Raw genomic sequence first — 14,756 nt, forward strand, 5'->3', positions numbered from 1 at the left:
TCCAGCCCTGGGTTTCTCCAGCAGAGGCACAGGGAGTCTGAGAGTCACAGGCTATGTGATGAAGAAGAGACGTCTGAGTATCCAGAAGAGATGGGAGTTCATGGTGAGATGTGGAACACAAACTGGGGAGTGGTCTTGGCAAAAGCAGGTGCAGGGCAGAAGTGAAAAACCACACAGTAGGGTTATTGGGACACATATCATAGACAGGAAAATTGGGCATAGAGAGGTCAAGTGTCCTGCCCAAGTGTCCAGAGTAATTCACTAGAGCCAGAATGAACTTGATCTTCTGGTCAGCATCTTTCCCACCGCAGCTGGCTCTATGGGTGACAAATATCAAGATGCAGATAGGGTCGGGAGAGCAGGGCCATCTGCTCACCATAGGTGCTCAGTGTGCATTAGTAAGTGAAGGCATGAATGAGTGGGAGCTTAGGGCTCTGACGTCCCAGAAATAGATGTGCAGGATGGGTCAAGATTCTGTTCTCAGCAGGAATGCGGCATGGGGAGCAGGTAGGCAGCCAACCGCCAGCACCAGAGGAGGCCAAGCAGGGACACAGGCTCCCAGGAAGCAGGATCCTCAGCCACCATCACTTAGCCTCAGCCAGCAGAGTTCACAGAGACAACAGCACAGGGAGAGCAGGTGTCAGCCTTGTGAGGATACAGCTGCTCACAAGCACGCTCATACACTGCTCAGTCACTGCTGTTTTCAGTTGTCTTGCTGTGTAGTAGCTGAGAAGCACGTTCTGAGGACAGAGCTTGTGTTCTAATCTTTCTGCTGTACCCTAACCATCCTCCATGTGGTCTATGCCATTCTCCTCTTCACCTTCATATGTGCCAACCTTGTCGCCTGACACGATGGCCACAGCCCTGTCCAGTGTGTTTGTTACATTATTGAAAAATCTCTTCCTACTGATTGAGGAATTCCCAGCTTAGAAGACAGAGCCTGAAAAAGAGGTTCTTTCCCGGTCTCCTTCACAGCTTGAGTGAAGTCATATGATGAGGCTCCTGCAATCAGGTCTCCCCATCTCCCAGTCTAGACTTCAGGCCAGAAGCCCAACGGCAAGCATTCTCCTTGCTGAGCCTATTCTGGTGATGGTGGCAAGGGTGGCAGCAGAGGCTGGAGGCTCCATGGGAAAAGAGACAGCAGGGGTTCAGCTGTCGCCTGCAATGTCAGGTGGTGATAGTGGAGGTGGTGCAAGCTGTAGGTTCCAGGGCTTGGTGGAGGAGGCTGAGATGCTGTCATCCATCGGTTGATGTGCGGCACTTTTCCTGATGTCACAGCCCCTAAGCCTGGCTTTCTAACTGTCCCAGTGATTCTTGAAATAACCACTTGTTGGCTTAATAACATCTTCTTTTGCTTTCATCATCCACAATCATTTTCTGTTGCTTGCAATAACCACCCTAACTGACATGCCACTACTCTGTTCAAAGACTCCCTACCCTAAGGACCAAGTTAAAATGATGCCTCCTCCTGGGAGTCTTCTCTGATTCCCACAGCTAGAGGTGATGGCCCACTTCACTCGGTTTGCCTGTGGTTCCATCTGTGGCACTGGAGCTCCTGAGGGCAGGAGCACAGCAGCACAGCAGAGTCGTCTCCTACAGCCCGGGCAGGATCACAGTTAAGAGCATGGACTCGGGGGCCACTTCCTGGGTTCAAGCCCCAGATTTGCTGCTAATTAGCTGTGTGACCTTAGGCAAGTTACTAAACCTTTCTGTATAAGAGGTTGCTCATCTATAAAATAGGGGTGACAGCAGCACCTACCTTGCAGGATTGCTGGGAGGATTATTACATGTGTTCATATAATAATGTCCTGTCCCAAACCCACATTGTGTGACTTAATCCTCTGCAGGATGGCCCTCTAGGGTGTCTGTCATTCCGGCTGGTGGCCCACAGAATATCCAGTGTTACCCACTCTTCCACCAGGCCTGAGTCCACTGACCGTAATCCACACTGTGCTCCTCACCAGCCCGAGTCCTCTCTTTCTCTCCGAGGCTGCTCCCATGCCCTTATTTATTGCTGTCCCCATATAGCTGCCTTACCCTTTTCTATCACCTGCACCATCGATGGCCTCTTAGCTGATCTCTTTGCTGCCAGAGCCTCTGTCCCTGTTCACCTGTACCCAAGTTCCTTCCTCACACATGGCAGCCTGAGTACATCCTCCTGCGGAAATGGAATGGACTGATGAGTCCCTGTGACCCACAGGTTAAATGCAAACCCTACAACCGGCATTTAAGGCCTCTCCTGCCCTGATTCCTGTGGCTCCTGGCCGCCTGAACAGCTTCCTCCTCCCCGCGGCCACACAGCCATCCTGAATGCCTCCAGCTCCATGACCACGCGGCTCTCTCTCCTCAGCACCTGGGCCTCTGCAGGACCCCTCAGGCCTCAGCGTCCTCTCCGTTCTCTGCCCGGTGAGTTGCACTTATCCTTTAGGACTCAGCTTAGAGGTGACCTTGAGAGCTGACCTTGACCCCTGCCCCACACCCCCATCAGGGTAGGAGTGTCCCCTCTCCTCAACAACAACCTTTACCTGTGATGGTTCGTGGGTCCCCCCATGTGTGAGCCCCTGAGAGCAGTGCTGGACTGTCCTCTGGATCCCCTCAGGGCCTCTCCACCAGGGGTCTGCAGAGTAAGATTCAGCCCCCAACTATGCATGCGATGCAGAGTCTCAAAAGCATTGCAAACCCAACACGTGCAAGTCCAAGATCATAAACTCTCTGCACCCCCCACACCCAGCTCTTCTCCAGTCTCCTCACCCCGTGAATAACACCTCCATCTGTCTGTGCAGTGGCCCCAGCCAGGAGCCTAGGTGCTATCCTGGGCACCTCCTCTCCTCCCTCACTGAACCTGGCAGCCAGGCCTCTGAGCCCATCCTCTCCTCTCCATCTTTGCAGTAGGATCCTTTGTTACAGACACTCCTAGGACCCCACTCTCCCCTTCAGAGCTGATTGTGAGTGATTCACACTCAGTCCTTTGATCCAGACTCTAAGATGTTTGAGGACAAAGCATCCAGCTTTTCTTCACCACCAAATTCTCACTCTCCTGAGCAGGGTCTGGCACTCAGCAGGTACTCACTAAACATCTGCTTACTGAATGTGCAAATAAGAGCTGCTGTTCAGTGAGCACCTACTACATGCCAGACATTGTGCTGAACACTTAATTGCATCAACTGGTTTGTTCCTCCCAAATCCGAACATAATCTTCATTACATAGATTAGAAAACTGATCAGATCACTTGAACTGAGGCTCAGATCACTTGGGAGGTGGAGGCTGCAGTGAGCCGAGATCACAGCACTGCACTCCAGCCTGGGAGATAGAGCAAAACCCCGTCTGGAAAAAAAAAAGAAAAAAGAAAAGAAAAGAAAAGAAAGGAAATGAAAATAAAAGAAAAGAAAGAAAACTGAGGCTCAGCACGATAAGTGTCTTACCCAGACTCCCACAGCCAGTCAGTGGCACAGCCAGGTCTCAGAACCCAAGAGCCTCTGACATTTAACTGCGTCACTTCAATGCTGCCCAAATACAAACCCACCACAGAGCATAATGGTCTGCATCATGCTTGTCCTTCCCCATCAGGCTGAAGCCTCTGAGGGTAGGCACCCTGATTTGTAAGCCCATATGCCCCAGTTCCCGGCCTCAGGACTTCCTATCCATCCTTGATTAATAAGGGAGGGGAGAAGGGGAACGTGCCTGGAGTCCCAGCTCATCAGTGCTTGGCTGGTCCGGGATCCCGATGGTGTCTAGGCTATTGCTGCAGGAAGGGCCCTGGGAGATGTCAGGAAGACGGAGAGCTTCCCTCTGCCCTCAGCTTTTTTTGATGAGCCAGTGTTGTCACAGGGTAAGCTGGACTCTGGGGGGCATCTACACCAGCAAAGCTAGCCAGCTAGGGGTCTTCAGACCCTGATGCTCAGTGGCACCAGCATTCTCACCACTAGACGCCCCTAAAGACCCAGCAACAGGCAGAAGAGCCACACCGGCTGCACCATCCTCGGACCCTCCAAAACCAATCTATTTGCTCTTTAATGAGGAGCCCAGGGAATGTACACACGGGACTCAGGCTGGGACCCAAATCACACTGGTTATGAATTTCTAATCCCCTTCCAAGGCTCCAGTGTCTTCAACAAACACAGCGCCACAGATCAGAGCCTCCTGCATCCCCCACAGGCTCCTTTCTAAATCAATAGATGAGAAATCAGGGGAGCCAATCAGGGTGGGCCAGAGAGCAGGGCGGGCCTGCAGGAGGTGGATGGAGGGTGGATGGTCTCGGGGATGAGGCCGCTCACTGTGGCACTCAGGTCAATAAGTGCTCTTTGCTGGGCAAATTTTACCACCATGAGCACCATGTGGCCATGGGTGACTCAGATATGGGGAAGAAGCATCTTCCCCAGCTGTTAAGAGGCCCACTGGGTGGGCACCCATTGCCAGGGCTGGCCAAGCCCCAGGAATGGATCCTGACAGGTCTGGGTTTGAGTTTGGCTCTGCCATCCCCAGATGGAGCGGACTCGGGTGGGTCTCATCACCTCTCAGAGCCTCAGTTGCCACACCTGGATTGGTGTGCGTGGGGTAGGAGGGAGTAGGGCAGGAGCTGGGACTTGCATGTCTGGGTCTTTGCTTTAACAGCAGGGGGAGTCTCTGAAGGGCTTTAAATAGCGGGAGGACAGGAGGAGTTTGCATCTCAAACAGATCGCCCAGGACCTTTATATCAGCCCCACTGTGGGTTGTAGGGACAAAAGAGTAAAATGCTGCTGAAAAGCTTAGACCAGTGATGGCTCCAGGCAGCTTCCAGGAAATGGCAGCAAATGTTTTCTGGGTGGAGGTGGGTGGAGTAAGAAGTGGGCCAGAGACTCCGGACAGATGCCCCGCAGCCCTGCCCATCAGAGCAATGGCCTCACCCATCATAGCAGCAGCCCCTCCCATCATAGCAGTGGTCCCGCCCATCATAGCAGCAGCCCCACCCACATAGCTACAGCCCCTCCCATCATAGCAGTGGTCCCGCCCATCATGGCAGCAGTCCTGTCCATCATAGCAGCAGCCCCACCCACATAGCTGCAGCCCCTCCCATCATAGCAGCAGCCCTGCCCATCATAGCAGTAGTGCCTCTTGAGTGCAGGCACTGAGCTAGGCATATCACATTTATCTCTGTACTGTCTCCCCACAGCCCCCCTTTGAGGTGGGTGTTGGCTGTTATTACCACCCCATTTTATAGGAAAAGAAACAGATCAAGAAAAGAGCAGAAACTTACCCGGAGTGAACTGTCCGTTAACGAAACAGTTCATGAGAGCCAAGCCATCATCAGGGACTGGGGACACAGAAGTGAATCAGACACAACCCCTAACCTAAAGCAGCTCCCAGTCTCATGGGGGGAGAAGGGTTCTAATATAAATTATTCTTTGATATCTACCATGAAATGAGCAAGAAGGAAAGTGTGTAGAAGGTGCAGACACAATGCAGAGGAGGAAAGGATGAAGTCTCTGTAGGTGGGGATGACCAAGGGAGGCTTCTGGGAGGAGGAGGCAGTGTCAGGAAGGAGGTCACATCCCCTGCCTGCTCTTCCAGGGTTCTTTCTGCTGAGAGTATTGGTAAAAGTACTGGTGCTTTTTCCTGAGTGAAGGGATAGGGTTTGTCCATCTGGGCTGAAGAGGGTAGCAATCGCCCCATCCTTGTCCCTATCCTTGGCCAGCTCTGCTTTTGTCACCACTCTAGGCATTGCTGCATGGGTGTTGCAGTGCTGTAGGGACATTATTCATTCATTCACTCAGTTATTCATTCCATGTGTGGGTGTTGACAGGCACCATGCTCAGCACAGGGATGGGGCAGTGAGGAAAGTCAGTTCCTGCATTCATGTTGCCTACAGCTAAGCAAAGGAAACAAGCCTTACAGAGCTGCACTACCATTTGTGCAGTTTCAATACAACATGTAATACTCAGGAGAATTCTGGGAAGCCATAAGACACCTCCCTCCATAGATGTGGGAAGATGAGATAGACAAAAAATCAGGAAGAGCTCCCTGAGGGATGACATGATGGGAAGAAGACCTGCAGGATGAGTAGGTTCTGACTAACACAGGGCTGAGAAGGAACATCTGGAGCCAAGAGGCGGCATGTGCAAAGGTTCTGGGGAAGCAGATCAGGGAAAAGAGAGAGATGGAAACCAGCCAAAGGGGCTGGAGCCCAGAGTCAGGGGAAGCCTGGTGAGGGTGGGAAGGGCCAGGGCTTGCAACCACAGCCAAGCTGGCTGCGTTTATCCCCAGAGCAATCAGGAATGATAAGGTTTTCAGCAGAATTCGGTGTGGTCAAATCTGCCCTTCAAATAGATCATGTAAGAAGTGGGTATCCCAAATCTGTCACCTGCCCTCCATACCAGGGAACACAGCAGGAAACAAGGCTAACTGAGCCCCAGTGAATGCACATTTTGGGGTGTCTGTAGGGCTGACAAACAATATCCAAATAAAAGATAGGGACTGTGTCAGGTGGTAAGTGGCATGAAGGAAAATGAAACAAGGTAAGAGGGACAGAGAGTGATTCGGGGCTGCTAGGTTAGATGTAGGTTTGGGAAAAGATCCCACCGGTAAGGCGGCATTTGAGCAGAAACCTGGAGGAGTAAGGAATGAGCCAGGTCATTTAGAGTTGGTTCAATGAACTCGGAAACATTTAGAGAAGAGAAGACTGAAGACAGAGACCAGGGGACCCAGAGGGAACTTCAAGGAACAGCCATTAGTGGGTCCCGGGCCTGGCCAGCTCAGCAGCCTCACAGGAGGAACGGAATCACTATCTAAGAGCCTTCAGGTAACAACAAGCCGGTAACAACAATCCAGTAACAACACTGGCTTGCCTCATGTGGAGACTCAGAGGGAAAGCCGTGCTGGTGAGGCAGGGCAGGCAAGCTCTAAAGTGGGGCTTAGCCCGCTGGGTTCTTGGCTTTGCCCAGGAAAGAATTCAAGGGCAAACCAGAGGTAGAGGGAAACAGCTTTGTTGAGGAGGCAGTGTCACAGCTCCGTGACTGCTCCGGCAGGGCAGAGCTACCCCGTAGGCAGAGAGTAGCAGCTCTGGGCAGTTTTGCAGTCACACTGATACCCGCTTTTAATGACAGGCAGATTAAGGGGAGGTTTATGCAGGGAAGGGGTAGTAACTTTTGGGTCATTCTGTCATTAACATGGAAAGGGGCAGTAACTCACAGGTGTTACCATGGCAATGGTAAACTGACACGGCACATGGTTGGGCATGTCTGATTGAAAGCTGCTTCGCCCTGGCTCTGCTTTAGCTAGTCCTCAATTTGGTTTGGTGTCTGAGCCCTGCCTCTGGAGTTGAGTCCTGTCTCCTGCCTCATTCCCCTCTCAGAGATTAGATCCTCCTCCTTAATCTTAAGGGGGCTGCAGAAAGGTGGAAGTCCGTTTTCTGTACCTGTTTCCCACTGAGTTTATGGGCATAGGCCCTGCCTAGCACTGGAGGAGTAAAAATCGCTGGATACCTGATCTAAGGGGTCTAGAGGCAGGATGCTTTCGTTCTCTGGGTTGGTAGGTGAGATGAGTTGGAAGCCCGGTGCCAGCTTTGCCTTTACCTGAAACTGTTGTAATCTAGACGACTCAAACTTTAGGAAAAGGTTAAACAATCAAGGGCCAAAGAGTAGCAGCAAGATGACATCTGTCAAATGTCCTTGGAGAGATGAAAACCAGGTGAGACTTCAGAAGGCACTTTTGATAGTTGACCAGATATAGCTGGGGTCTGTGCCCTGGTTATATGTATGTAACAAGGTAGCTTGCTCGTAGATCTTTTGAATGTTAATCCCAGCTTGTCTAGAGTTGTTAATATGTGTGCAGCAGGTTTTATTAATAACTTCACACACTCCACCTTGTTCAGTTAATAAACAATCCAATGCTTGTCTGTTATGGAAAACGACGTTTGCCTAAGAGTCTAAGACTCTTGAATTCCCTTTAATGCCTGACCTGTGTTGGTGGCTAAGGGTTTGAACAAGTTCCTTAGGGTTGACTCATGGTAAGTAAAGCCACCCCAGGGTGCTGCTAGTCCCATCACTATCCCTAATCCTGCCAGAATTAATTCTATTACTCACCAATCCTGGTGTCCTTGGGTCTTATGGGGTTAGAAACAGTGACCCCTGGAGGGTCAAGAATGGGCAACGTATATTCACCCCTATTCCAAGTTTTGGATATACAAGGGAAAACTGCCCCTAAAGAAACAAGTGACTCCCTAAGGAGTTGGGAGCAGTTATGGGGTGTGACTTTTTCCTGTTTACGGCCACAAACAAAAATGAGCCCAGCTGGGGCACAGATAGAGGCTACAGGGTGTGATATTTCATCCTTTGCTGCCAAGTTGGGTCTACAGAGATATTCTCTCCCCTCACCGCACTCTGGTTCCAATGAAGGTGGTCAGACAATCTTTGTTTTCCAGAAGGGGGCAGCACTCGCACCTTCCCAGGCTAGGCAGTTACCTTTCCCTTGTATGTTCTGATCCGTGATATGGCACTGTATATGCTCTCCTTGCTTACACGTGGAATCCCAGTTACCTCACTGTGACCTTGGGAACTTGGCAACTAGACTTGGATCAGACAGGGAAGCATCCGCTTTACTGTCATTAACACAACAGTGGGTGCAAAAGACAGAATCAGAAGTGCACTGAAGATGGAGAGAACCAACTTCCCAGGCCCAGATAATAGCGGTGGGGGAGTTCTGGGGGAAGCCGTTAAGAGGGGGTAGAGTTCCACTTAGCTAGTAGGGATTGGAGTATTTCAGGAGCACTGTGGTTAGTTAGGAGGTCTGGGGGAATAGTGGTGAGGTTTTCCAGATAAGCCAGAAGATAGAAATCTCTGTCCTGGGGATGTTGATGACAAATCCAGCAACCACGAACATGATTCCTCAATGCTATAGTTGTTGAAATATTTACTACAGAGTTATATTTCCACCCGCACTGGATCAGGGTCATTGGGAGAGCAAACAGGATTGACAGTGACAACATGGTTTCTGGTCAGGACTTAGAGTGGCCTCTACACTCAACAAGGACAAAAGAGGCGCTTCCTGAGAGGTTGGCTAAAGTGACAGAAATGAAGTATTACAATCAGGAAGAAAAGAAAAATTAAAGCTCCTATTCCGACCCACAGCATCATGTTGCCACCTCTGGCTGAGTCTTGATTCTTTTTTTTTTTTTTTTTAAATACTTTAAGTTCTAGGGTACATGTGCAGAATGTGCAAGTTTGTTACATAGGTATACATGTGCCGTGGTGATTTGCTACACCCATTAACCCGTCACCTACATTAGGTATTTCTCCTAATGCTATCCCTCCCCTACCCCCCAACCCCCTGACAGGCCCCAGTGTGTGATGTTCCCCTCCCTGTGTCCATATATTCTCATTGTTCAACTCCTACTTATGAGTGAGAACATGTGGTGTTTGGTTTTCTGTTCCTATGTTAATTTGCTGAGAATGATGGTTTCCAGCTTCATCCATGTTCCTGCAAAGGACATGAATTCATCCTTTTTTATGGCTGCATAGTATTCCATGGCATATATGTGCCACTTTTTTTTTTACCCAGTCTATCATTGAGGGGCATTTGGGTTGGTTCCAAGTCTTTGCTATTGTGAACAGTGCCGCAATAAACATATGTGTGCATATGTCTTTATAGTAGAATGATTTATAATTCTTTGGGTATATACTCAGTAATGGAATTGTTGGGTCAAATGGTATTTCTAGTTCTAGATCCTTGAGGAATCACCACGCTTCTTTTAAACAGGCAGCAGAGGTCCTCCAAAGGTTCACAGATGTAGGTTGTGGTGTCCTCCTTTTGTGCCTGTGACTCATAAGAAACAGGTTTAATCCTGCACAAGTGTACCCAAATAGTTATTCCCTGAAGTTGAACAGCAGTGGGGGTACTCAATAACACCCGATATGGGCCTTTTCATTCTGGTTGTAATTTGTCTTCAGGGGATCCTTCTTTCCAAGTTTTTAGCAAGGCCAAATCTCCTGATGGAATAGGGGGGCTAACCATTTCCCTTGTGGGATGCCCTTTTTAATTTCTTCCAGTGGCCTTCTTGCTTACAGATGGCACACTGATTTTGGCCTAGAGGCTGGTGAGTGGAATACTCTCAACGGAGCACCCCAGATGCCAGTCTCAGCACATTTCCTTGAGGTGGGTAACCTGAGGCAGCTGGGGGCCTAATTTAGCAGCTAACAATTGCTTTTTGGCCAATTCTTTTGGTTTTTGCCTCGTGTTCTGCCCTGTCCCTATTACTGTAAATCCCAAAAGCAATGTCTAAGCCAGAAGATAGAACTCTCTATCTTGGGGATGTTGATGACAAATCCAGCAACCACGAAGATGATTCCTCGATGCTATAATTGTTGAAATATTTACTACAGAGTTATATTTCCACCCACACTGGATCAGTGTAAGTGGGAGAGCAAACAGGATTGACAGTGACAGCATGGGGTCTGCTCAGGCCTTAGAGTGGCCTCCACACCTAACAAGGACAAAAGAGGCGCTTCCCGAGAGGCCCCATTGTTACTTTTTGTAACTTTCTCCTAATGTCAGGGGCAGACTGCGTAATAAAATGCGCACCAAGGAGAACTTTTCCTTCTGGGAGGTCGGGGTCTGTATTAGATTACTTCCTGAGTGCCTCAACTAAACAACGCTGAATTAGAATGGGATTTTCATCTTCCTCCTGAGTTATTTTTCTTACTTTAACTGGCTTAGTCACATACTGTTTCATGCTGTCTATTAAACAAGTTAGCATATGAGTTCTGCATTCAAGATCTTGAGATCCTCTCTGGTCATTCGACTGAGGGTCTAGAACTGCATCTCCTCCCACATGATAAACAGCATGGACTGGCTTACATGTAGCCATCCCATCTGCATGTTCCCTAGCAGTACCTAGAATTTGTGTTTTGCCTCTCTAGTACGAGTGTATAATAATATCTGCATGTCATGCCAAAGGAAATCAAAAGACAAAGTCAACTTAACAAACTCCTCTACAAACTTCCTTGGATCCCCTGAAAATGGACCAAATTTCTCCTTGCATAAAGTCAAATCAGATATGGAAAAAGACACATACACTTTTATTGTTCCTCCATGCCTGTCACCTACCTCCCTGGACACAGGTTTGATTTGGGGGGCTGACAAGGGGCCTGACTCCTGGTGGTACTGGTTGGGCTTACTTCCTCAGGCAGTGGGGGATGTGGGCCAGGGCTTATTGGATAAGGAGGAGGGGTGCCTGATGACCTTGGGGTGAACTCCTGCACTGGAGAAATGGTAGGGCCCACCTCAGAACAAGGGCTCTAAGAAGACTCCAGAGGAGGGGACACAGGCCTCCTAAGGAGAGCAGCTAGAAGGGGGTCATCCAGGATATCCGGTGTGGCTTCTGGGTGCCTGGGAGTATCACAAGCTAGACTCCACCGCTAACCCTTAAGTTAGGATCCTGGGAGAGGGCCACAAAAGCCTGCACGTAGGGAACTTCTTGCCATTTTCTTTCCTTTTTACAAAACAAGTCTAATTGTATAATATCATTATAATGTAAAGAATCATGTTTGCCAATTTGTATGGAACTCAAACATTATTGAAATAGTAAATGAGTTTTTTTTTTTTTCCTTTTTCAACTTGTCTAATAATTTGAACTTACTCCAATGATCTAAAAGTCACCCCCATGGTGAGTCTTTCGGGATGCTTGCTGTTGTCTTCATTTTTGTAAGGATCGCTACAGGGGATTTCAGTTAGCCTAAGCTTAGCTAACTAAGCTAACTAAGTGCCTAGGCACTTTTCCCTTTTAATTTCCCATTTTCTACAAAATATAGAGAGCAGGATGTTACCAAAGCAGATTACGAGCTACAAATGGGCAGTTGGAGTTGAGCCTAAATTTCACAGAGAGTGAGGTTTGGACAGAGAGGTGGGCCAAACAAGTGCTGACTGGGGAAGGGAGGATGAGAAGGGGTAAAGAGCATTGCCCAAAGGAAGACCTCAGAGGCCCTGACCTGTTGGAGTACCTACCCATAGTGGAAACATCGAAAAAAATAGTTGGGTGGCCACTTGTCTCCTGCCATGGGGGGCTGTCCATAAGGCCGGGGGCCTGGGAGGTCCCAATTATTTTGGCCAAGAAGGGCTTGTGAAAAGCAGTTGTAAGACAGCACACAGGAAGGAACTAACAACTGGCTACTATGAAAATATAGATTGCTACAAAAATAATTGTAGTTTTTGCCATTGAAAGTAATGGCAAAACCTGCAAGTACTTTTGCACCAACCTAATAATATTTCTAACCTTAGGGCAGAAAAAGGAAAGACCCTAAGGGGAGAGCTCTAAGCCACAATCCTAGAGGGACTGTCAATGCTAAAGACCCCAGGGCATCCAGGGGTAGCCAAAAGACCAAGGCTGAAAACTTGGAACACTTGAGCTTCAGCCAACAAGGGTCCCCTCACCAAGGCTGAAAATCCTGGGGTACCCAGGAGGCAGCTAGCAGTGAACAGAAGACCAAGTTGGGGGTCACAGAACAACATGACTCTGGTGTCCCAGCATCAACACAACAGGGGACTTCTCACAACCAAGTGTCCTGCCTTAAACAACTGCCCACACACAACTAACAGAAAGTTAAAAGCAAACATAATATTGCACACGTTTTAGGACTGAAAATGAAATAACTGATGGAACAATACAATGGAGTCAGGAGAGAAAAGGGCTGGAGGAAAGGGGTGACAGGGTGTGCTTTGGGGCTCTCAAACAATGAGGGACTTCTAACCAGTCACCTAGCCAAAGGCTTTTATTTTATTCCCTAGTTCTTCACACATCCACCAGAGCAGGAATGTTGCCAACTGATCTTCCATATGTGACCTGGGTGAAAATCTCTCCAGGATCCCTCAGCATGGGTGGGCTCAGCTGCCACTGATGGAAAGGGCCTGCACAGGGTTGGTAACCCACCAGCCGGTGGGGCAGAGCAGCAGGTGTCAAGCAAGGCATTCGCACTATGGCCGCTTACCCATCGGCTCGGCTCTGCTGCCTACCAGGGAAAATGATGGCTATGAAAAGAGCTTTGGTTAGTGCTAGAGCTCAGGTGCTAGAGCTCTGTTTCGCCACCTCTTGGCTCATCATCCTGCTGGCTGCTGCCTTGCCAACCGCCTTGCCATCTCTCATGCCATCTTTCTTTGCCCCACACTGGGCACCAAGCTGATGCAGGGCAGGTGAGCCCCAACATGCGGCTTAGCCTGCAAGTGTTCTTGGCTTTGCCCAGGGAAGAATTCAAGGGCAAGCCAGAGATAGAAGAAAACAGCTTTCTTGAAGAGGCAGTGTCACAACTCCAATGACTACTCCTGCAGAGCAGAGCTACCCTGTAGGCGAAGAGTAGCAGCTCAGGGCAGTTTTATGCCCACTCTTAATTGTGTGCAGATTAAGGGATGGTTTATGCAGAAATTTCTAGGAAAGGGGTAGTAAATTTTGGGTCATTGTATCATTGCCATGGAAACAGGCAGTAACGCCCGGGTGTTGCCATGGCAACGGTAAAGTGACATGGCACACTGATGGGCATGTCTGATGGAAAGCTGCTTCCATCATGGCCTTGTTTTAGCTAGTCATCAGTTTGGTCCGGTGTCCAAGTCCCACCTCTGGAATCTAGTTCCGCCTCCTACCTCACTGGGACAGCTGGTGGAGAGGACCTTCTATGTTGGAAGCAGACTGTTTGCTCCCTGGGCTCCAAGCAGGGGGACGGTGTAGAGTAGGAGCCCACTTCTGCTTCCAGGGAGGTATGCGTTTGAATCCTGGCCCTGGGGCTTACTAACTGTGTGACCTTCAGTAAGTTACTTAATTTCTCTGTGCCTTGCTTATGAGCTGTGGACCTGAACAGGGTTCTTAGAAGCTCCCAGCTGCTCCATCTGGGTCCTCTCTTGCTGTCGCTCCATTGGGTCCACTACTCTGACCCTTGGTTCAGCTGCCAACCCCAGTGGCCTCAGCCACCAGCTCCTGGCTGTTCTGACACCCTACTCAGCAGATAAAGCCTTTGATCTATAGTGTCCCAGTCTAGGGTCCTGGTCCCTGCCTCTGCTGATCTTTCCAGTCAAGCATGGTGGGTTGCAGTGTCCATTTCACCTCTGGACCTATAAACCAGGTCATGGTACAGATGAGGTGGACTGAGGTTATGTGCAGACCCTCAACCAGCTGCAACTTCCCTCTGCCCCACTAAAGAATGTGAGGGAGAAAGTGAGGGGTGCTGAGTGTCTGTTCTGCCCTGGAAGAACCCTTCCCCAGACTTTCCCAGAAGCTGAAAGGGTTGGGGAGCAGCAGATGCCCAACGGAGAAAACACTTCTGACTCTATGTCCTCAAAGAGTTGATCTTTCTTATTTTTGAAGTCAAGGTTCAGAGGGCTAAGTTTAATCCAGAGGTTTTACATTTGGTTCTTAGACAAAGAGTGAGGTCAGCAAGGGTTAATGGGGACTGTGTTCCATCTCCTGAAAGTATTCAGCAGGTGCCCAGAGCAAGCCTTTGACAGTGAAGCCCGTAGGTGCTCCAGGTCTCCATGCAGACGGATAGATGTGAAATCTCCGATGCAACTCCTGCCCTGCTCTGGTTTCTTCTCCACACCCCACAGGCTGCTCTGAATCTGCCACAGCCTCCCTAAAGTCAAGCATTCAGACAAAAGATGGCCCAGAAGCCAAAGCCACATGGGACACAGGCACCTCTTCAATGGGGTCTTGGCTCTGTCTACATTTGGAGGAGAATCCAAGGAGACCTGTTTGACTGTGGAAACCAAGCTTCCCTACTCGAATCTCTTAAAATAATCCTGGGCT

General features: G+C 49.4%; 1 protein-coding gene across 1 annotated transcript in view; it reads left to right on the forward strand.

Annotated features, from left to right (window-relative positions):
- Positions 1–489: 489 nt before the first annotated feature.
- The window catches only part of LOC105494592 (uncharacterized), a 42,975-nt gene continuing 28,708 nt past the window's right edge, over positions 490–14,756 (forward strand). Inside the window, exons 1-4 of the mRNA XM_071069076.1 lie at positions 490–507; positions 2,277–2,406; positions 2,890–2,945; positions 4,484–4,555. Coding sequence (XP_070925177.1) covers positions 490–507; positions 2,277–2,406; positions 2,890–2,945; positions 4,484–4,555 — 276 coding nt within the window. The remainder of the gene's footprint in view (positions 508–2,276; positions 2,407–2,889; positions 2,946–4,483; positions 4,556–14,756) is intronic.

Source organism: Macaca nemestrina, chromosome 1, assembly GCF_043159975.1.
Source record: "Macaca nemestrina isolate mMacNem1 chromosome 1, mMacNem.hap1, whole genome shotgun sequence".
NCBI classification, from domain to species: domain Eukaryota; kingdom Metazoa; phylum Chordata; class Mammalia; order Primates; family Cercopithecidae; genus Macaca; species Macaca nemestrina.